We start from the raw sequence: 23,230 nt of genomic DNA, 5'->3' as shown, positions 1-23,230 counted from the left end.
CCATCTGGTATAGAAGGGGAAGTCAGTATACGCACTGGACCTAGAGACAGATGTATAAACTATATAAAGTGCGGGGAGGGTAAATTCCTGCCATTCTATAACCAGCTGCACAAATACTTACACCAGTCTGGATAGGAGTTGTAGTTCCACAAGAACCACAGATTGTCGACCATGGTCATAAATGGGTTTCCAAGTTTTATATTAAAGCTTAATCACATTACAAGTTCTGCAACATTCTAATAGCCTTTGTGTTTACATTTTTTCCTAACATTTACAAGACTTCTGCTTGCTGCTAGTGAATGGAAGCATTCTTGTTTCAAGCCAGAGGCTTAAAACCTGTACAGACCTAATACTTCCAAGGTTTCGGTCACATCTGTATCGGGACTCCGTTCATGAGTTCCGTCTGAGTTTTCTGTCAGGGGAACCCATAGGTTTTCGTTTGCAGCACCGCTGATTTCAATGGTGATGGATCTGATGCAAATGGTTTCCGTTTGTCACCGTTTTGTAAGGGTTCTGTCATTTTGACGGAATGAATAGCGCAGTCGACTATGGTATTGATTACATCAAAACGACGGAACCTTTACACAACAGACACAAACGGAAAACATTTGCACCGGATCCGTCACCATTGAAATCAATGGTGATGCAAACGAAAACCTATGGGTTCCGGGCTCCATATACGTCTCAAGAAGTGACAGGCACTTCTTTGACGCGGGCGTCTTTTTTACGCCCCGCCTTTTGACAGCGGTGTGTAAAAAAAATGACCGTCTGCACAGAACATCGTAAGACCCATTCTAATGAATGGGCAGATGTTTGTCAGCGCTATTGAGCCGCATTTTCGGACGTAATTCGGGGCTAAAACGACCGAATTACGTCCGTAAATAGGCCGTGTGTACATACCCTTACAGCGGAGGGTTTGTTACAATTGCATCCAGTCTAGACCATTCTTCCCATTCTTTCGCTAAATTCAACAGCGGCACAAATATTGTGTATTACTTAGTATTGCCTCCCCCCCCCCCCCCCGTCCCAAATAATAAGAACATATATCTTATGACAATTTTATAAACATTTTGTAATATTTCATTCACAATTACATTATTACAAGAAATCGGTCACAGACGACATCCAATGATCCAGACATTTTCTATTGCTTCTGAATTGTGCATCGCGCAAAACGTATAAAAACCGCAACCTGCCCAGAACAAGCAGCCCGGCCCCATAGATATAGAGCCACCGATCACACGGACTGGAGGAATCTGGACTAACCGAAAGTAAAACGTCTTTACTCTGCATCAGCAGGACCTGATCAAGGACTCATTAAAGGGGCACTCCATCTTACCCCATCTGGAGAACAAAGGTCCTCAAATGACCCCTGTTGTGCAAGTGAAAGCGGCCGGACGCGTGAATCGCTCTCTGTAGAAGGTCCCGTGATTACGGGCACTGACGGCTGTGGACAGTCACCATTTGCGGGCCGTGCGCCCATACAAAATATAGGCGCACGGTTCGTAAAAAGCAAAATAAAAATATAGGCCATGTCTTTTGCAGAGCCGTAAATATACAGGAAGGCGTCCATGGGAAATAGAAGCGAGTGGTCTGTATTATGTATGAATTCTACGGGCGGGTGCGCGAGGGGCCTCAGACTATGAGACTTAAAAAGGGGTTTTCCGGTTTCTCTAAATAAATCTTTATCACTTTATAAATTAAACATTTCTATCTACAACTTTCTAATTTACTTTATGCTTCAAATTCTCACCACAATATCTCTTCAAGATATTTGCTTGCTGTCAGTGAACGGGAACAATCCTGTACATATCTAGTCCTGCCTTCAGCTATGAAGTGTATACATTTGTATTCAGTCTAGACAACGCTGTGAGGGGCCCATGCACACGACCGTAGATTTCATCCGTCATTACGGACCCATTCATGTCTATGGCTGACGGACACCTTCCCGTATATTTGCGGGAAGGTGTCCGTGCCGTAGAACAGCTCCACATAAGACAGGACATAATTTATATGGGAGCACGGGCCGCAAATGTGGGTGGCGGTCAGCAGCTGTCCGTGCCCTTCATCACGGACCATGATTACGGTCACGGTTGTGAGCAGGGGGCCTGAGCTCATCAGACTAGACTCCAAACTGATACATTGTAGCAAAGTACCATAGACATTGGTGCAGCTGCTGGTGTATAGCTCACAGCCCATGGTCTAGACTGGATACAATTGTATTTACTTCTCAGCCGAGAGCAGGATTAAATGGTTTACTGCCTCCGAATGTAACGAAGAATATTCTCATTCACTGACAGCAAGCAGCGATTTTGAAAATTATCAGAAACTGACACACAAAGTATATTATAAAGTTGTAGAACTTCTCATTTATACAGTGATTAAGATTATACTGTAGTGTAAGGCGAACGGCTCAAGGGTCAAAGCACACGATGCGTATTATGTGCGGTTTTGCAACGCGTATTAGAGGCAAAACCGCAACATAACGCAGGGCCAGCAAAGTAAATGAGATCCAAAAGAAATGCCATCTACACGGTGCAGATTTTTTCTGCACAGAAATGGACCTGCGGTGCGGACTTCAAAATCGGCAGAATGTCAATTTATCTTGCGTTTCCGCTTGCGAATTGTATCTGCGCAGTACTGTGGAAATTCGCACCAAAACCCGCAGCACGAAAGCGCACCGATTTACGCGTAAAACCAGCACCGAAAAACGCATGATCTGGTGCGGTTTTTACCTGTGACTGTGTATTGCTGCGGTTTTGGAGAATATTTTCCGCAGCAAATTACGCAACGTGTGCACGTAGCCTTAAGGGTGGTGTCCGGTGCCAGAAAATTAATGTTATTTTTTTGTGTAATTAAAAGTTATACAATTCTCCAATTTACTTACTATATTCATTTCTCAGGATTTTCAAAATCTCCGCTTGCTGTTATTCAGTAGGAACATTTATCGATTTCTTTCAGTGGATAAAATTCTGTCCGTGGTCATGTGACGTACACTCAGGCGCTGGGATCGTTACAAGACAGCGCAGGTACACGTGCCGTAACTGTAACGAGCCGAGCAGCTGTGTGATCACCACATGAGCGGGACAGAATTTTATCCAGTGGAAGAAATCATTACTGAATGACAACAAGCAGAGATCTTGAAAACCATGAGGAACACAGGAAGTATATTGGACAATTGACTAACTTTTAACGGTACAAAAAAATATCAGGTGCAGTTTTAGCTGCGGAATTCCGTGTCTACACCTGCGGTTTTGGTGCGGATTTTCCGCACCAAATTACGCAACGTGTGAACGTGGCCTTAAGGGTTGAGAAGGAGAAATTCCACCAATCTCCCATACAAGCTTATGAAAGATTTGGAAACAGCCATGTGCGGAGGGTGGTGGGCAGAGGTTGGACCCCCACAGGTCACACATTTATCACTTATTCTGATCATAGGGGACAATGGAGGGGCAACTATTGTATTGTAGTGTCTATGGGGGGAGATAAAGCCACTTGGGTAAGACAAACCCCCCAATCTATAATCTAAATTAAATTGGACGTCAGCAATAAGAAAAAAAAAATGAGTAGTTCAAATAACACGAGAGCTTAAAAACTGCTTTCTGGTGCCGGTCCTATATGAGCGTTATCTTATATACTAGAGATCAGCGGGTGTCCCCCACAGCGAGCACAGGACGGACTGGTCGGTCATATACAACTGCTCTTCCCACCAGGATCTGTATAGAAATGCTTCAATTTCCGCCTTCCTCGGCCTTCGGGTTCAGTTTTGGGTACAATGACATCATTAGAAGGCATACGCCTCAGCTTCCAGCACGCGTCCTCTGTACCGGGTGCGTATGCTGCACCTCCCCCTACAGCACAAGAGGCTGAGGATATAAATAAGTAAGAAATCTTCCCAAAAAAAAACTGCTAGAAAAATAGAGAGATTCTTAATCTTGAGCGAGTGGCAGGTCCTATAAACCGTATACACAAAGTCTCGGGTCCTATCGACAGAACGATTCATCCCGGTCGCTTATATTGTGGGACTTCGTATCCGAGTGTCAGGACGTACAGGAGTAATGTCTGTAGAGGGGTGTGGAGATTAATGCACGGCCATCAGGAACAATCAGGCTATGGTCCAGCACTATGTGGGGGAGGGGTGGTTTGTGGCCCCGTGCTGTTCTATATTCCACAAAGTAGAAAGTGCGGAGGCGATGGCCTTACAGTCACTGCTCCGTGGGATTATCTAGTTCTCGGAACGTGTCCTCAATCACTTGCCACAGGCAGTTCTCCAAGGGGAAGTCATTGTCCACCAAGTTCACCAAGTAGTAATTATCATGAATGTATTGGATGATCATGCGGGACGGAGACTCCTCTTCGTACAGTTTTGCCCACTGCTCGATCCATAGGGCAAAAGCTTCATCCTGTAGGAACAATATGAACATATAAATCCACACAAAAGTAACATTGTAAATACATTACTTATCCTGTACTGATCCTGAGTTACATCTTGTATTATACCCCAGAGCTGCACTCACTATTCTGCTGGAGGAGTCACTGTGTACATACATTACATATTCTGTACTGATCCTGAGTTACATCCTGTATTATACTCCAGAGCTGCACTCACTATTCTGCTGGTGGAGTCACTATGTACATACATTACATTACTTATCCTGTACTGATCCTGAGTTACATCCTGTATTATACTCCAGAGCTGCACTCACTATTCTGCTGGTGGAGTCACTGTGTACATACATTACATATCCTGTACTGATCCTGAGTTACATCCTGTATTATACTCCAGAGCTACACTCTCTATTCTGCTGGTGGAGTCACTGTACATACATTACTTATCCTGTACTGATCCTGAGTTACATCCTGTATTATACTCCAGAGCTGCACTCACTATTCTGCTGGTGGAGTCACTGTGTACATACATTATATTACTTATCCTGTACTGATCCTGAGTTACATCCTGTATTATACTCTGGAGCTGCACTCACTATTCTGCTAGTGGAGTCACTGTGTACATACATTACATTAGTTATCCTGTACTGATCCTGAGTTACATCCTGTATTATACTCCAGAGCTGCACTCACTATTCTGCTGGTGGAGTCACTGTGTACATACATTATATTACTTATCCTGTACTGATCCTGAGTTACATCCTGTATTATACTCTAGAGCTGCACTCACTATTCTGCTGGTGGAGTCACTGTGTACATACATTACTGATCCTGAGTTACATCCTGTATTATACTCCAGAGCTGCACTCACTATTCTGCTGGTGGAGTCACTGTGTACATACATACATTACATTACTTATCCTGTACTGATCCTGAGTTACATCCTGTATTATACTCCAGAGCTACACTCTCTATTCTGCTGGTGGAGTCACTGAACATACATTACTTATCCTGTACTGATCCTGAGTTACATCCTGTATTATACTCCAGAGCTGCACTCACTATTCTGCTGGTGGAGTCACTGTGTACATACATTATATTACTTATCCTGTACTGATCCTGAGTTACATCCTGTATTATACTCTGGAGCTGCACTCACTATTCTGCTAGTGGAGTCACTGTGTACATACATTACATTATTTATCCTGTACTGATACTGAGTTACATCCTGTATTATACTCCAGAGCTGCACTCACTATTCTGCTAGTGGAGTCACTGCGTACATACATTACATATCCTGTACTGATCCTGAGTTACATCCTGTATTATACTCTAGAGCTGCACTCACTATTCTGCTGGTGGAGTCACTGTGTACATACATTACTGATCCTGAGTTACATCCTGTATTATACTCCAGAGCTGCACTCACTATTCTGCTGGTGGAGTCACTGTGTACATACATTACATTACTTATCCTGTACTGATCCTGAGTTACATCCTGTATTATACTCCAGAGCTGCACTCACTATTCTGCTGGTGGAGTCACTGTGTACATACATTACATTACTTATCCTGTACTGATCCTGAGTTACATCCTGTATTATACTCCAGAGCTGCACTCACTATTCTGCTGGTGGAGTCACTGTGTACATACATTACTTATCCTGTACTGATCCTGAGTTACATCCTGTATTATACTCCAGAGCTGCACTCACTATTCTGCTGGTGGAGTCACTGTGTACATACATTACTTATCCTGTACTGATCCTGAGTTACATCCTGTATTATACTCCAGAGCTGCACTCACATTTAAGCGGTTTTTGTTTTGGAAACAGTCAGAAAACTTGCTGGTAGAAACACCCTTAACAGCATATCGGAGCTCCTATAACGCAGCGGGACAGTTCACTTTTCTCTACCTTAGATTATTGTACAGTGGATGGTGTAAAGGTGACTCTTCCCCAAATATAAGTCAGAGAAATCTTTGTGCACACACTGAACCAGCAGGGGATATTGGGAGATTTCGTTAGTCGCCTTTTGTTAAAACAGCAAGACCCATCTTACCTTCCAGTACATAAAGCTGACTGAATCCACCACGGTCGGCTGTACGATCTCCCGGCCAGGAAAAATGCCCCAGGTCACAGCGTTTGGCTGCAGGTCGGTGGAGTTTGTGATGGTTTTACCCTGAAGAGAAATAAGAACCAGTCACCTTTATGCCATGTTGTCGGGACCCCATTATTTAATGTCACAAACACAGCCATACCTGGACATTCACTATATGGTAGTTGACTCGTGGCTCATATCTCTTCAGCACTTTGATCAGGGCAGTCACTGTCTCACTGGATGTGAAGAACTCCAAGTACGCCTGTGCAGAGAAAAGAAGTTACAGGTCCTCGAAAATCCATAGATTAGTCCTCACCCTGTAACTCTCAAGATCTATCCTAGACTCGCTCAATGCCAGGCAGCTGCAGCAAATGCCGTTTTTATGACAAGCAGGTAGGACATCTGATCTTTAGGGTTCAGCTGGCTGGCGGCCCTCGCTACAACAATTTACTTTGCGTTGTTCCGGTCTCCAATGGTAACGCTCTTAAGTAATGAGCAGTCGATGAGGGAAATGTATCAAAACTGGTGCAAAGGAAAGAGTGTAGTTGCCCATGGCAACCAGATTCCATCTTGATACATCTCCCCAATGTAGGTCTACCACAATATAAATATTCTACCACAGTTCCCTACCTTCTGAAAGACGTAACCTCGGCTCGGCCCCCATCCGACTACGGGGTCTGTGGAGGGTTTCCCATTCACGTTGGGCTGGGAATTAATGGTCAGGATTCCCCGTTTATTAACTTTCTCTAGTTGGTCCTTTAGCAAATTGGTTTCTTGAGCCAAGGGGTCGTCATTCCAAGGGAGGCAAGTCACCTGGAGGGAATAAAGGGACGTTAGACGCAGTCACCATCCACAAGCCATATAAGGCGGTGGAGGAGAGTCCTTCGGGGTCCGGTTACTAAGCCCTAGACTTACTTTCTGGCCGTTACGGTTGGGAATTCCGGATATGTAACAGGTAAAGACGTCAAACACGCTCTCCTCGCTGCTCAGCTCCTCGCCCCACATCTTCAGTAACTGATCCCGGGGAGACTTGCTCTTCAAGTAGAAGAGGTAATAATCCTTCAGCTCGCCAAAGGCCGGAGAGGAGGAGTTTCCCCTTTAAGAACCAAATAAAATCATATATAAGTCTTCCTCCGTTTTATCTCCCGGGAGGACGAAGGAAATTACATTTTGTTTGGTCAAGATACAAACCAACGTCCATTGGGGAAGTCGTCCCACTCCTGCGTCCGGTGAATGTAACTCTTTGGTCGAGAAGCCCAGAAGATCGGACGGACGTCTTCTTCTCTCCTCTTAGGATGAGCGCTGACCGCCCAGGGCAGGGATCGCCTGACCAGAAATAAAACACCAACTTAGGCCCCGCGCACACAACCGTGGATTTTATCCGTAATTACGGACCCATTAATTTCTATGGCCGAATGACACCTTCCCGTATATATTGACGTGATGATGTCCGTGCCGTAGAAACCTTCCGTAAAAAATAGGACATGTCCTATTTTATTGTTTTACGGACCGTGCTGCCATACTTTATAACGGGAGCACGGCCCGCAAACGTGGAAGACTGCCTGCGGCCGGCCATACCCGGAACCATGGACCGCGTTTACGGGCACGGTCGTGATCATGGGGACTTAGGCTTGACTCAGACGAACGTGTCCGCAAAAAAACGGACCGCGTTTCAGTTCAGTGTGGCATCAGTGTTCCGGTTTTTGTTTCTTTTCCCATCATTTCTTTAGCAACTGGTGCGTGAAAAACATGGACGACATCTGTGTGCAGTCCGTGTTTTTCATGCACCCATTGACTTCGATTGGCGACGTAGTCCACAAAAAAAAATCACTAAAATAGGACATGCAGCGAGTTTTACACAATGGACGCTCGACGCGTGAAAAACCACGGACATGTGAATAGCCCCATTGAGTTGCATAGGTCCGTGCGCTCTAACAGACAGCACACGGACATCTAATACGCTCGTCTGAATCAAGCCTAAGGCTACATTCAGACGAGCGTGTCCCATTTGCGCTCGTAAAATACGCAACGTTTTTCCTATATGTCATGTCCGTTGCGTATTGGCATCAGTCTGCTTTGCGTGTGGCATGCGTTTTTTCATGTCCATGAAAGTACTTTTATTTTTTTATTTATTTCTCTGCTTTTCTATGTCACTCATGCGTGAAACTCGGACAGCACACAGATGTCGCCCGTGTGCGGTCCGTGGTTTTCACCACCCATAGACTTCGATGGGCGACCATTATTTCTGCGTATGAAGGCTTGTTAAAAGGGGTTTTCCCGGATTAGAAAAACATGGCTACATTCTTCCAAAAACAGCGCCACACCGATCTACAAGTTATAGGTGGTGCTGCAGCTCAGCCACATTCACTTCAATGGAGCTTAGCTGCAATACTAGACACAACCTAAGGACAGTGGTGGCGCTGTTTCTGGAAGAAAGCAATCATAATTTTCTAATTCTGGACAACCCCTTTAAATACATACATTTCTGCAGCACACGGCCGCCCCTAGGAGGAGGAAACTGAAGACATATTTAGAAGGGATTTCTCCTTAGGATAGGCCATCAATATAAAAGGTGTTGGGGGTCCGACTTCCGACACCCCCCAACACATCAGTACCACATCCCTTTCATTGTTTACCAGACACAGCGCCGTCCATTCTGTAGTGGCTGTTCCTGGTATTTCAACTTAGTCCCATCTCCTTGAATAGGACGGAGCTGCAGTACTAGGTACAGCCACTATAAAATTAACAGCACTGCGCCTGGTAAACAATAAAGGCTACTCGGTGCTGATCAAAGCATCACAGACCCGTCACTCAGCTGGTCAGTGGGGGCTAGAAGTCGGACCCGAAGGCTATGTTCACACGGCAAACAAAAAACGGCTGTAAAATACGGAGCGGTTTTCAAAGCGAAAACAGCCTCTGATTTTCAGCCGTTTATGCATCAAGCGTTTTTTGATGCGTTTTTTACGGCCGTATTTGGAGTGGTTTCTCTATTGAGAATGAAAAACGGCTCAAGAAGTGACACTTTTTTACGCAATGTTTTTACAAACGGTCGCATAAGAAAATACCCTGTGGGTACGAAACGTTGTTTTTTTCCCATTGCAATCAATAGGCAGATCTTTGGAGGCGTTCAGCCCCTGTATTTTCAGCCGTTTTTCGGGGCGTTTACGAAAATAAGCCGTGTGAACATAACCTCACCGATCTGATTTCGAAGGTCACCAATATCAAAAGACCCAAAAACCCAACTTTAGATCTGGCTCATTGAGCTTACACTCTCATAGGGCATATGGAAAGTGGTAGTCCTGGACAAGCCCTTTCCATATGCCCTATAAGAGTGTATGTACAAGATAAAGGTGGGGGGTCCCCCGCTCAGTACCTCCCTAGAATTGCCAAAGCAGATCCCACTCTGGAGGACTTGATATTACATGGTAGCCCATTCATTTAAATGAACACCATGTAATACTACATTCCTCCTGTAGTGGCCGCCATCATTAAGCTGCACGGCTGGGAGATGCAGGAGGAGAACTCCCAAAACTCCCTGCAAATCCCACAGAATTTGTGCTTGTAGCATTAGGCAACAAACACGGCTTAATCCCACGTGACACGGTCACAATGACATCGTATTCCCCGTAAAGACCATGCGTGGCATAAATCACGTACAAGCCACTCACCTCGGATCCTCCTGCCACATGCCCAGCCGTCGGAGAACGTCGATGGTGGCCACTTCACGGTTGAGAGTATAAAAATGTAACCCGTGCACCAGACCGCTGTCCAGCAGCTCCCGGCACATGGACACGGCAAGGTCAATACCGTAATTCCTGATGGCCGCGTCGTTATCTTTGATTGGCTCGATGATATCCTTGATTTCTTGCGGTATTTCAAGTTTGGAGAGTTTAACCAGCTGTCGTAAGGAGCCGTAACCCTGGGAGAAGAGGACAAGTTGTGTGAGGGATGGAGGAGGAGAACCCGTCTACAGATTGTATCCGGTTGTAGATGTAAGAGAGACCATTTAGGTTAAAAGGGGTTATCCGTGACTTCTAAAAAAAACTGTAGTGTCGTCCCCCCCATATTGTTAAGGTCCGGTAATCCGCCGCTCCGGTCCCAGCAGCTCCTGCAGCGGTCACCAGCCGCTCATCGGTCACGCGCAGCTGTAGACAATTGGCGGCCCCAGCGGTGACGCTGCCATGAATGACACGTGACCGCTGCAGAAGATTCCGGGACTAACCCATGCCCCGCTGCCGATTTTGAAAAGTACCCCTTTAGTTTACTTCCAAAAAATGGTTTGCGGGTCTGGGTGCTGGTCCCGCCGCCTTTCCAACACACACACAAAATTATTAGGCCACACGGCTCTTCCGTGTCCCATGTGCTACTATCATGGGGGGGGGGGGGGGGGTTCTCAGCAGCGAGAACTTACCAGTGCCATCTTCTGACATGTTTGACACATGGGAGCACCTATTTGAGACCAGAGGAGAGCGGCCCATAAAATCCAAAATGGCAACACCCCCCCACCTAACACAAAACTGCCAGGTAATTCCTGCCTACAAGATGTATAAAAGGAGCATAACCCTTAAAATGACTTGTCCAGGATTGAAAAAAAAAACATGGCTGCTTTATTCCCAAAACAGCGCCCCACTAGTCCACAGGTTGTGTGTAGTATTACAGTGCAGCCCCATTCACTTCAATAAAAATTAACCTGCTCCTCCACACAATCCGTGGACAGGTGTGGCGCTGTTTTTTGTTTTTTTTGTGTGAAGACAGCAGCCATGTTTTTATAATTTTGACAACGCCTTTAATAAAGTAATTCACACACACCTGGATTGGAAATATTCCCGGCAGGACGGGACAGGTGATGTCGATGGCCCTACAATCCTTCAGGAACTGTAGAAAGGTTTCTGATCGGAAGAAGAGCTGAGAGACAATGAAGTCCGCTCCAGCATCCACTTTCTCCTTCAAGTGTCGGAGGTCGGCCTCATAGCTCTCAGCCTCGGGGTGCCCTTTGGGATAACCTGTAAAAATGGAGGCAGCCTCATGTTACCCAAACCGCCATTCATGTTCCCTATGGTTTATTAGACCTCAGAAATAAGGAATTACCGGCAACACAGATGTCAAAGTAGTCATCAAATTCATGGCGGATGTGTTTTACCAAGTCAATGGCAAAATTAAATTCTTCCACTTCTTCATCCCACTCTTCACCAACGGGATCTAGAATATAATAAAAAGGTTCACAATGAAACTGCAATACATAGGGCTAGTATTATAGCAGTTATATTCTTGTATATAGGGGGCAGTATTATAGTAGTTATATTCTTGTGTATAGGGGGCAGTATTATAGTAGTTATATTCTTGTATATAGGGGGCAGTATTATAGTAGATATATTCTTGTATATAGGAGCAGTATTATAGTAGTTATATTCTTGTATATAGGGGGCAGTATTATAGTAGTTATATTCTTGTATATAGGGGGCAGTATTATAGTAGTTATATTCTTGTATATAGGGGGCAGTATTATAGTAGTTATATTCTTGTATATAGGAGCAGTATTATAATAGTTATATTCTTGTATATAGGGGCAGTATTATAGTAGTTATATTCTTGTATATAGGGGCAGTATTATAGTAGTTATATTCTTGTATATAGGGGCAGTATTATAGGAGTTATATTCTTGTATATAGGGGGCAGTATTATAGTAGTTATATTCTTGTATATAGGGGGCAGTATTATAGTAGTTATATTCTTGTATATAGGGGGCAGTATTATAGTAGTTATATTCTTGTATATAGGAGCAGTATTATAATAGTTATATTCTTGTATATAGGGGCAGTATTATAGTAGTTATATTCTTGTATATAGGGGCAGTATTATAGTAGTTATATTCTTGTATATAGGGGCAGTATTATAGTAGTTATATTCTTGTATATAGGGGCAGTATTATAGTAGTTATATTCTTGTATATAGGGAGCAGTATTATAGTAGTTATATTCTTGTATATAGGGCGCAGTATTATAGTAGTTATATTCTTGTATATAGGGGGCAGTATTATAGTAGTTATATTCTTGTATGTAGGGGCAGTATTATAGTAATTATATTCTTGTATATAGGGAGCAGTATTATAGTAGTTATATTCTTGTATATTGGAGCAGTATTATAGTAGTTATATTCTTGTATATAGGGGGCAGTATTATAGTAGTTATATTCTTGTATATAGGGGCAGTATTATAGTAGTTATAGTCTTGTATATAGGGGCAGTATTATAGTAGTTATATTCTTGTACATAGGGGCAGTATTATAGTAGTTATATTCTTGTACATAGGGGCAGTATTATAGCAGTTATATTCTTGTATATAGGGGGCAGTATTATAGTAGTTATATTCTTGTATATAGGGCGCAGTATTATAGTAGTTATATTCTTGTATATAGGGCGCAGTATTATAGTAGTTATATTCTTGTATATAGGGAGCAGTATTATAGTAGTTATATTCTTGTATATAGGGGCAGTATTATAGTAGTTATATTCTTGTATATAGGGGCAGTATTATAGTAGTTATATTCTTGTATATAGGGAGCAGTATTATAGTAGTTATATTCTTGTATATAGGGGCAGTATTATAGTAGTTATATTCTTGTATATAGGGGCAGTATTATAGTAGTTATATTCTTGTATATAGGGGCAGTATTATAGTAGTTATATTCTTGTATATAGGGAGCAGTATTATAGTAGTTATATTCTTGTATATAGGAGCAGTATTATAGTAGTTATATTCTTGTATATAGGGGCAGTATTATAGTAGTTATATTCTTGTATATAGGGGCAGTATTATAGTAGTTATATTCTTGTATATAGGGGCAGTATTATAGTAGTTATATTCTTGTATATAGGAGCAGTATTATAGTAGTTATATTCTTGTATATAGGGGCAGTATTATAGTAGTTATATTCTTGTATATAGGAGCAGTATTATAGTAGTTATATTCTTGTATATAGGGAGCAGTATTATAGTAGTTATAATCTTGTATATAGGGGCAGTATTATAGTAGTTATATTCTTGTATATAGGGAGCAGTATTATAGTAGTTATATTCTTGTATATAGGGAGCAGTATTATAGTAGTTATAATCTTGTATATAAGAGCAGTATTATAGTAGTTATATTCTTGCACATAGGGGGGCAGTATGATAGTAGTTATATTCTTATACATAGGGGGCAGTACAAGCATTTATAGATCGTAGAAATGTTGTACAATATACCCCAATATCTAAAAATACACTTAAATAGCAGATTATTCCTAATAGAATAGGTGATTTTTGGTCATACCTCCTCGAAGAGCCATTATATTTTTGAGTCCGTTGTGTTTTGCCTTCTGAAGATGTTTTGTGATCTCCTCCTTGGTTTGAGTACAACAAGTCATGTGCAGGACGGTCTCTAATCCGCAGAATTTCACAGCTGTACTTGCAATGATCATGGAGGAAGTTTCTTTGTCTGAGCCAGGGTCGCCAGCGGGGTGCCAAGTCACATCGATGAAGAGGGGGCCCCCAGAACCCATACGATCAAACCTGCAATGTGAGAAGAACTTAGAAGATGACGACATCAGTCCCGGAACCTTGACTTTATAATTAAATACAAAAGGGGCACAAACTCCTCCTATGGCACACCCCAGACCCCAGAGGTTCACTTGGTGGTCCAGCGATTACTCACACACCTGGATATCAGGTTGACGGCACCGCTGGCTGTTCGTGGTGGAAAGAACTCCAGCGAGAACCACTTATCTCCAGCTTCAATGCGCCGACGCATTTTATCCCGCAGCCGCTCATGTCGCTCTATGTCTAGCACTGGGGTGGAGCATCGGGAGCTCTCCTTGGAGTTTTCTGTGCTGCTACAGCTGGCGCTGCTGCCGTCATTGCTGTTTGCCTTCACCATGATGAGCACCAGAGAACAAACCTAAGACCAACCAGAAAAAGAGAATTCATATACTACTTAGTAATTCAGTTATATCTGTTCCTGGGAAAGCTGGATGATAACAATATGGCTGCCATTACAGATTTTACATGGGTTTGCCAGTCAGCATTTCTGCCCTGAATGGTCAAACTGTCGATCTAGGGCGCGGATCATGCTCTGCTGCTGCATAAGAAGAAAAACGGGCCCTTTCAGGAGCCTGGGAAAGCTGGGTGACACCGCACAACATTAGTCATACATATACACAGAGATGAGGAAGAAAAAAAAAAAAAAAAAAGGATTCAAACCAACAGGACTGCCAGATTTATGGATTATTTATTAACTTTCCAGACTACCGGAATTCCTGTTTCGGGCTGCCCCATACTCCGGCATCTTCAGTACATATATAGTGATGTATTAATCGCCTGACGCAGGGAAAGGACAATTCTCCCAATCTCACGTTTATCTCCCAGTGCTCGTATTGGTGGTGTTAGACTTTAGCCGCTGAGTCATCGCGGCGCCGGGGTCCTGCGGTTCATACACGGGTTATAGGTGAACACTCACTGGGAGCAAAAATCAGGAGGCCTCATAGGAAGCGACTCCTCACCGTTATCTGCAGATATAACGCTCCACTGCCCGCTCCGATAATACCAGATAATCTACGACAGCGGGTCAGGTGACGTGTAACATTCTATAGTCAGTAACCTCAACCTACACACCTGCCAAGGAGCCACGCGCGGACACGGCACCATTCTGTGCCCTACAATGGTCCCTTGTGTACTACCTAACGCAAGGGTTTAGCGAATGACCCCCCCCCCCCCCGCGCACAATAAACACTGTGGGCATCATATCAATACGGTCTAACAAAAAAAAACACAAAACTGCCCCCGTTGCCCATAGCAACCAATCAAATCTCAGCTTTCTTTTTTGATACTGCACTGGAAAAATGAAAGCGGAGCTCTGATTGGTTGCTATGAGCAACAAGACCAGTTTCCCGCATATAAAAAAAATTAGGCCCTGAGTGTTAAAACCATGGGGTCTCTAAGGCCCCCTTGTACACGATGTGTGGATCTGTTGCTCGGATTTTCCTGCGCCAAATCTGCAGCGTAATACAGTAGCAGCAAGGTAAAAGAGATCCAAAGTAATTTCATCTACACGTTGCAAGACTTTTCCGTGCGTAAATTGACCTGCGGCGCGTACTTCAAAATCCGCTCATGTCCGTTTATTTTGCGTTTCTGCCGCAGAATTATATCGGTCAAGTTTAGAAAAAGAACGCACCAAAATCCACAGCATAAAACTGCACCTATTTCCGCATCAAAATGTAAAAACCGCAAATAAAAACAAACCATTAAGTGCGGATTTTACCTGCGGAATTATCTGCAGTTTTTTCCGCATCAAATTCCGCATCGTGTGCATTTAGCCTTAAAAAGAAAATCTGCGTAAAGCACGGCTCCGTTTTGCAGGAGCCACTAAATAGTAAATTGATTATATAAGTTATTCCATAAAATGCCTATTAAAAGACATTGCTGCCAATATGTGGGGGTGACCCCCCCCCCCCCTCAGACATGAAAGGAGTTTTCGTGCCGGTCAGGTGATCCCTAGTGGACCCCCTCTTTGTATATAGTGTGGGCTTGGCCTAGGCTCCTCAGCTGGGTCGTAGGCCTTGTTCACACGGCGCTAAAAAAAAACAACAAAACAATGAGTAAAAGCATCAGATGCTAGTGTTTCTGCGAAGAGCTTTTTTCGGCTAACTAGGACTCCCATTGACTAGGGAAATTATGCGCGTTTTCCGTGCCAAGAATTGACCTGACGCTTTTTTTTACATGACGTGTAAAGCAATGAGGGTGGGTGCTGTCTCGTCCGTTAAAGTTGCCACCGCCCCCCCCCCCACTCTAAGGCCTTGTTCACACGGCATGTATTGAATGCATTTCACGCGCCGAAAAATGCATCAAAAACGCATTGTAGTGCATACGACGTGTTTTTTTACGCTCACACGTAGAATAATAACAGTCGCAGTGCAGAGCCGGCCTTATGGCGCAGTCACACGCGGCAGATTTGTTGCAGAAATCCCGGCACCTGCTACAGAAAACGCCTCATTCACATAATGGTTTTCTCTAAAGTCACATCTAGAATACAGATACAGCTGCCGGTCCTGGACTCCACCAGTCCCAAAATGGAGCGGAGAGAAGCGGCTGCTATTTAAAGCGCCCGGTGATATCTGATCTTTATGTACTGAAGTCTTCGCACGGAGATGTATAAACTTCTGTGGGAAAAGTGGCCCCAGGGACTTCTAGGAACTTCTCTGCGCAGGTATTATGCACACGTGGAGGACAGGAGGGCGGGGGAGGGTTAATCAAACAGCCCTGCGGAGAATTATGTAATATTCCACTTATACCGTATCTGGGTCACAGGTGCAATTAAACTTTGCCAATTCCAGCAGCCATAAGTGTAATGTAAAGCTGCCCGCAGACACTGGCGTGGGCAAAGGACGCTTAAGAGCGGGCAAACTATACAGAACAGCGGGCCTGCCACCAGCCTCACATTTGGAACAGTACATTTTCCAAGCTTTATTGCATAATAAATAGCCCTGCAACCTTCATTTTTTTTTTTTTTTAAGGGCTCACTTTAAGGGTCAGTTCACACACAGCGTAAATATTGCAGGTTTTCCGCAACGGAGCTCTTTGTGGAAGATCGGCAGCATAATACAGTAGCAAAAAATTGGATGAGATTTGAATGCAGAGCGGAAAAAGTGCTCAGACATTGACCTGCGGTGCGTTTTTTTAAATCCGCATCACGTCACTTGTATCGGCGTAATCGCTGCTTATTTGTTGCAGGTTTTACCCATTTAATTCAACGGGGAGGTAATACCTGCAACAAATAGATGTTGCGACTTTTGCGGTGGAAAAGCAACGATTCTGCGGCAAAAAAGCGCAACTCAGAAGAACTTATACTTACCCAGAATCCTTTGGTATTTTTTTGTCCAGGCCGACGTTTCATCCCATGTGACTGCTGCAGTCAATCACAGGTTGTAGCGGTCACATGGGGTGAATCATCCCAGGGCTGAAGAATGTCAGACAGACGCGTCGCCATAGTAAGGGATCGTTCACACGTAGCGGAACTGCTGCGTATTTACCATCCGGAATTGTGGACGGAAAATCCGCAGTAGAATACAGTATCAGCAAAAGTGGGTGAGATTTAACAAATCTCATCCGCAGGCTGCGTAAAACGGAGCAGAAATTCACCTGCGGTGCGTATTTTTCGTACCGCAGATTGTCAATTCCTCCTGCGGAAAGTGGACTGAATTGCTGCGTTTTTCAGAGGAGAGGTCACCAAAAAAAACTCGGGAAGCGGTGCGGTTTTTCCGCAGCGGAAGGTCTGCTAATTTTAATGGAATTTACACAGATTTTTGGCTGAAATACCCTGCGGCGACCAGGGCGGATACGCGGTGTGCTTTTAGGCAGCGGACCCACCCTATGTGAACATACCCTAAATCTCTCTGCTTGCGGTCAGTGAATGAAAGCATCATGGTCATGTCCATCCACCACAGCTGCATGGCTCGTTACAGTGTGTCTTGTAACTTACGGATCAGTAGCATGTAAAATGTACCAACAAAACGATGAAATCCTCCTTAGGCCCGATTCACACGAACGTGTTAAACGTCCGTGGGATGGCCGTTGAAACAGCGCCCATCCTACGGACCTATGTTATATAATGTGGCCGTTCACACAGCCGTTGTTTCAACAGACCGCGTGAAGGGTCCATGGGAAAATAGGACATGTCCTATCTTTTCACGCATCACTCCATAGACTCTCAAATATGGGGGATGCGAGACATCGCGTCCCACAGCGCTGAGCACAGTTGCACCTCGGACGTGAAAAACGGTAGTTTATCACGTCCGAGATGCGCAGCGTTCGTGTGAATCAGGCCTTATATAGCAATTGACATGTGGCACCTGTTCAGCATAACTAGGGGGGGGGGGGGGTTGCTCAATGGGGGCCCAGAGTTATTGTCAGGGTAAGCGCTGGTCGTTAAAAATGTGAAATATGAGGTTACATGTCGGTCATTCAAATAAATGGTTAACCACGTAACGCAGGTAGAGCAGAGAAAGCCGTTCCTCGGTAGCTGTATCCACGCAGGCTAATAAAGGGGGTCTCGTGCGGGGGTTATCGTTTAATGGAACATGCGTCCTTAAAGGGGTTCAGCGGACACTTTTCCGGCTATAAACTGACTGCAGGTTAAAGGAAGCGTTACGCAACGCTCACCGAAGTCAATGTGTATCTGGATGTGCCAGGTCTGCCACACCCTGAATAATAGAGCAGAGACCCCTGCTCAGAAGCCCCCGCGTAGGGAATATGGAAATGGATTACTCGAAGCAGGCAACCCCTTTAAAAAAAAAAAAAAATAATGTTTTCCTACGATCAAAAATGCATAACTGTAGAAAAGTTTCAATCAATAGCAACTCCCTAAAATGAGAATCCGCAGACCTAGATATATAATTGGACAGTACAGAGATCTAATGATCTTTTTACACCTAGGCTTGTAACAAGGACAAGGGGACATCCGCTACATCTAGAGGAAAAAAAGGTTTCACCATCGTCACAGACCGGATTCTTTACTGTAAGAGCGGTGAGACGATGGAACTCTCTGCCGAGGGATGTTGTGATGGTTGATTCATGGAGTTCAGGAAGGGCCGGTCTTGAAAGATATAATATTACTGGTTATGAGAACTAGATCCTGGAGATGGGCGGTTGATCCCGGGATTTATTATGATCGCTGTATTTGGAAACGGGGGAAGAATTTCATGCGTTTTTTTACTGCAGAAAATAGTTGAGATTTTTGGGGTTTTGTTTCCCCCCCCCCCCCAAGTGCTGTGTGATGATATTTATTTTTCCTGTGATGTCATTTCCACCCCTGTAAGAAATTCTGCAGCGTTTCCGCAGCAAATTACGCAGGAAATCCGTCCACTTTCCGCAGCAATAACGGACATGCTGCGGAACTTAAATTACGCACCGCAGGTGAATTTCTGGACTGAATTTATCCGCAGCGTGTGGACGACATTTGTTAAATCTCACCCACTTTGCTGCTGCTGCTGCCGTATTCCGCTGCGTAACTTACGTCCGCAATACCGGATGGAAAATACGCAGCTATTCCGTTACGTGTTGACAAGACGCTATAGGTTGGACTTAACATTGAAAAAAAAGACTCAGGTTCCTCATCAACTATGTGGACATAACACTGGTCATATGTACAGCTGCGGGCAGAACTGGCACTACTACCCCCAGCAGCTGAGAGATCTGCAAGGTAACAATCAGGAAGTAAACGCGCCCCCCCCCAGGTCTACGCTATGAAATCCTCGCGATTTTATAATCATCAGTAATACGGACCGCCGCCTGCAACCAGTTCACCAGGAAAACTAGGTGAAAAGTCAGAATGTTCTCAGTGCCAAATCAGGTGTGGTTAAAGTATAACATCCTCACAGCCAACGCTGCCCAGACTGTGCCCACAGCGGGTACACAGCAGCAATTATAGGTGTTGTAATCACAGTGCAAGTATAGACAATCCTCTGTAAGCCAAGTACAAGTCTCTCTCCTGTTCTGTTACAATGTATCAGTGCAGGAAAGGCTCTTTTTCAACTGCGTTAGATAGAGCCCTACAATCAGCGCTTGTACACCGAACGTGTCCATTGGCCCCCATTCACCCGGCATACGCCGTGCCATAATGCATTGGCATTTTTTATATATATTTTTTGCTATATATAATATTGCGGTATAGTTTGTTTTTTTCACTATGGGAGCTTATTAGCAACGTACGCCTATAATCCTCCCGACATATAGCGCCCACGTAATGGGATAGAGGCCAATGTGTATCAGTCTGGAATTCAGGCGGTTTAGGTTCCAGTATTTTCTAGACTCTACAGTTGGAGCAAACTTGTAGGGGTTTTCGGCCTCTGGATGTAAACAAGAATATTCCCATTCACTGACAGCAAGCATAGATCTTGAAAATAGACAGGAAGCGATGCACAAAATATGTTAGAAACTTGCAGAATGTTTAATTATAAAAGGATACGGCAGGAAACAACCCATTTAGAAAGGAGCCGAGGCGGCGATCAGCTGATTGCCATGGTTCAGGCTCCCGACAGCGCCAAGAAACGGCTGGACAGCTCTATTTCACCATAACAAGAGCCGCCTTTACAGATTGCCTTTTTTTTCTTCAATTGCCCCATCGCTTTACGTATACAAAGATGTTGACTATATTCATGCATATAAATGCTGTGGGTGGTGTGGCCCTTTAAGACGTGTAAAACATCCGCCTCGGATGACAAAAGTCCTCAAATACACTTCAAGGATTGCTATACTAATGGACATTACTACAACGAGGGGCAAAATGGACTGGGCGGTTACTAGAATTCTCTGCTGGTGCCTGTGCCCGTTTTTAAAGGGCCACTAACCCTAAAGTCGGCAGCTTATAATAGTGGAAGCGGCAAGTTGTATGTAAGTTTCTCAGCACTGAAGATATGGGACAAAGTATTGATCACGGAGGCCGGGAGTTTTCTGCTCATCCCACAGAAGAAACCTACAGTCAGCGTCTCCCCAGCCGGACATGACTGATAATAGGAAACAAGGTGATGTTTAGGTGTACTATCCCTTTAAGAAAAAAACCAAAAACGGCCATTACAAAATCCATGTATTTTTAGATCGATCCTCTCGCTTTGGCACCAAAGTAAACAGGACGCTGACTGAGTTGTTTGTACCCATCATGATAATAGTGCCACAGATAACAACTCGGCCATGACCCAAGAGATTACACCACAGCTGCCGCCTTGATCGAAGTAATTCAATTGCGGAATTATTATAAGGCCGGTCGCAGCGGATATCTGCACGGCTGGGATAGTTAGTGGGGTGCGGAGATTTACAGCCACTAAAGGGACCCTAAATGGGCACTTTAGGGTGCGCAAATAGCTTGCCATGCATTTCCCGCTCAGCCAATCAGAAGTCCCAGGGAAGCATCACATGACTGCCTTGACACGTTGTATGGCTTATTGGGTATTATTAGACCACTGACGGATTACGCCCCCCTTCCCCTACACATTGCGACAGATCATATGCTTGAGGAGACAATCACTTGGCAAAGGTAAAAAATAAATACGGTATTTTAATGATGATATCTGCTTGCCGTCAGGGAATGGAAACAATGTTTACAACATCCAGAAACGGAAAACCCGCACAGACCTAATACTTCACAGTTGAGGGTTTGTCATTTTGGGCCGGATCTGAGACGAAGGCCCCTGACGGAGCCTCCAACTCATGGGAACAGGCCCTAATACATCAACAACACAAACCTCACTGATGACCTGACAGTTTGTTACAACGTACCAGTGCAGGTAAAATGCATCAGTCTGGAGTTTAGCTAGCAGAGGATTGTGTAGAACATATACAATGGTAACAAACCCTCAGCTGTGAAGGATATTAGGTCTTTTTGTTTGATCAGTAGAACAGGGGTCCCCCCCCCCCCCCGTTTTTCCACACTGTATGATCACAGCGAGGAAGACCTTGAATGGAAAGGCATTCAAGCATGTGCGATGCCACTCCATTCAATGTGAACGGTGCGGACAGTTACAGCTTAACCCTGTACTTGGCTTCTCAGTCATTCGCATAGACTTGGAATGGAGCGTCACCACGCACGCTGATCTATTTAACATTGCCCTCTCTGCGGTCATGCAGTGAGGTAGAACAGGGGGCTCCGGGCCCCTGTTCTATTAATCATTGGGGGTCTCAGCGGTGAACCCCCCCCCCCAGCCATCAAACATTTTCGGTGATAAATGTTGATCTTGGGAGTACCCCTTCAAGCCCTTGGATGCAAAAAATAATGAAGAATGGACCCATTCACTGACAGCAAGCAGAGATCCTGAAAATGTAGATGGAACAAATATTGCAAACGTTGGTCTGAGCTGCTCGGGTCACTTTGTGCCACCAATAACTACATCATGGCAGATTCGGAACTGTACTCGTGATTGCGGTCAGTGGCGAGACGCCGTATTAAGTCGCGCTTGACTGCAGATCGTACATTATTATTAGGTCTAAAGGGCGATTAATCAGCGGTGATTTTAGTAAAACGGTCGTAATAGAAAATCGCCCCGTGTATGCAGCCGCCACGCACAATTACGTAGACACATGACGTTCGTTCTGCGTAAACATCAATGGAAATCAGACTTTGGCGACTTTGATTGGACTTCTACGGAGCAGTAGAAAGTTGTGCGGCGCGAATGGCAAGAAATGAAGTCGCAACGCGTCACAGAGGAAACGGTTTTACAAGTCACAGAGAAAGCGGGGGGGGGGGGGGGGCTAGCCCCCAAATTATTAGAGGTGATTTTGGAAACAATGTCAGTCGCCCCCTCCCCCCATGAGCAGTCATTCATTCAGGGGCAGAAGGTAGGCTGTGATTGGGGTGAACTACAAGCACCAGCATGCTGCAGAGGCCACTAGGGGTGCATGGCATGCTGGCACCTGTAGTCCACCAGCAGCAGCTGGAGCGCAGGGGTTTATAGGATTCATTCAATCTCCCATAGCCATAACATGGGTAGAAGTGAATGCACATAGATCTGTAGATCACGGGGTGTACGGCCGGCCATACATATTAATCCCCCTCCCCCCCTTCATCCCTGGTCCCGGTGCACGCTCTCACCTCCCTCGTTGATGTCTCCACGCCGCTGAACCAATCCTCGCCCCCGACCCGCCGGCAACGCGCATTAAACCTCTTCGTGACGTCATCGGGAGACAGGCAGCACGTGACTATACAGTCCACACAAACGCTCCGCC

The 23,230-nt window shown here is 44.7% G+C and overlaps 1 protein-coding gene across 1 annotated transcript; it reads right to left on the bottom strand.

Annotated features, from left to right (window-relative positions):
- Positions 1 to 1,044: 1,044 nt before the first annotated feature.
- On the bottom strand, positions 1,045 to 23,224 carry MTHFR (methylenetetrahydrofolate reductase). Its single transcript, XM_075839351.1, has 12 exons — positions 23,097 to 23,224; positions 14,182 to 14,420; positions 13,797 to 14,035; positions 11,578 to 11,688; positions 11,299 to 11,492; positions 10,158 to 10,408; positions 7,681 to 7,815; positions 7,405 to 7,585; positions 7,120 to 7,302; positions 6,650 to 6,751; positions 6,451 to 6,570; positions 1,045 to 4,403 (listed from the first exon to the last, which is right to left on the bottom strand). The coding sequence occupies exons 2-12, from the start codon at positions 14,397 to 14,399 to the stop codon at positions 4,206 to 4,208; spliced, it is 1,932 nt and encodes a 643-aa protein (XP_075695466.1). The 5' UTR covers positions 14,400 to 14,420; positions 23,097 to 23,224; the 3' UTR covers positions 1,045 to 4,205.
- Between the last annotated feature and the right edge of the window lie 6 nt (positions 23,225 to 23,230).

Source organism: Rhinoderma darwinii, chromosome 10 (genome assembly GCF_050947455.1).
Source record: "Rhinoderma darwinii isolate aRhiDar2 chromosome 10, aRhiDar2.hap1, whole genome shotgun sequence".
NCBI classification, from domain to species: Eukaryota; Metazoa; Chordata; class Amphibia; order Anura; family Rhinodermatidae; genus Rhinoderma; species Rhinoderma darwinii.
This window is presented reverse-complemented; position numbering and strand designations above follow the sequence as displayed.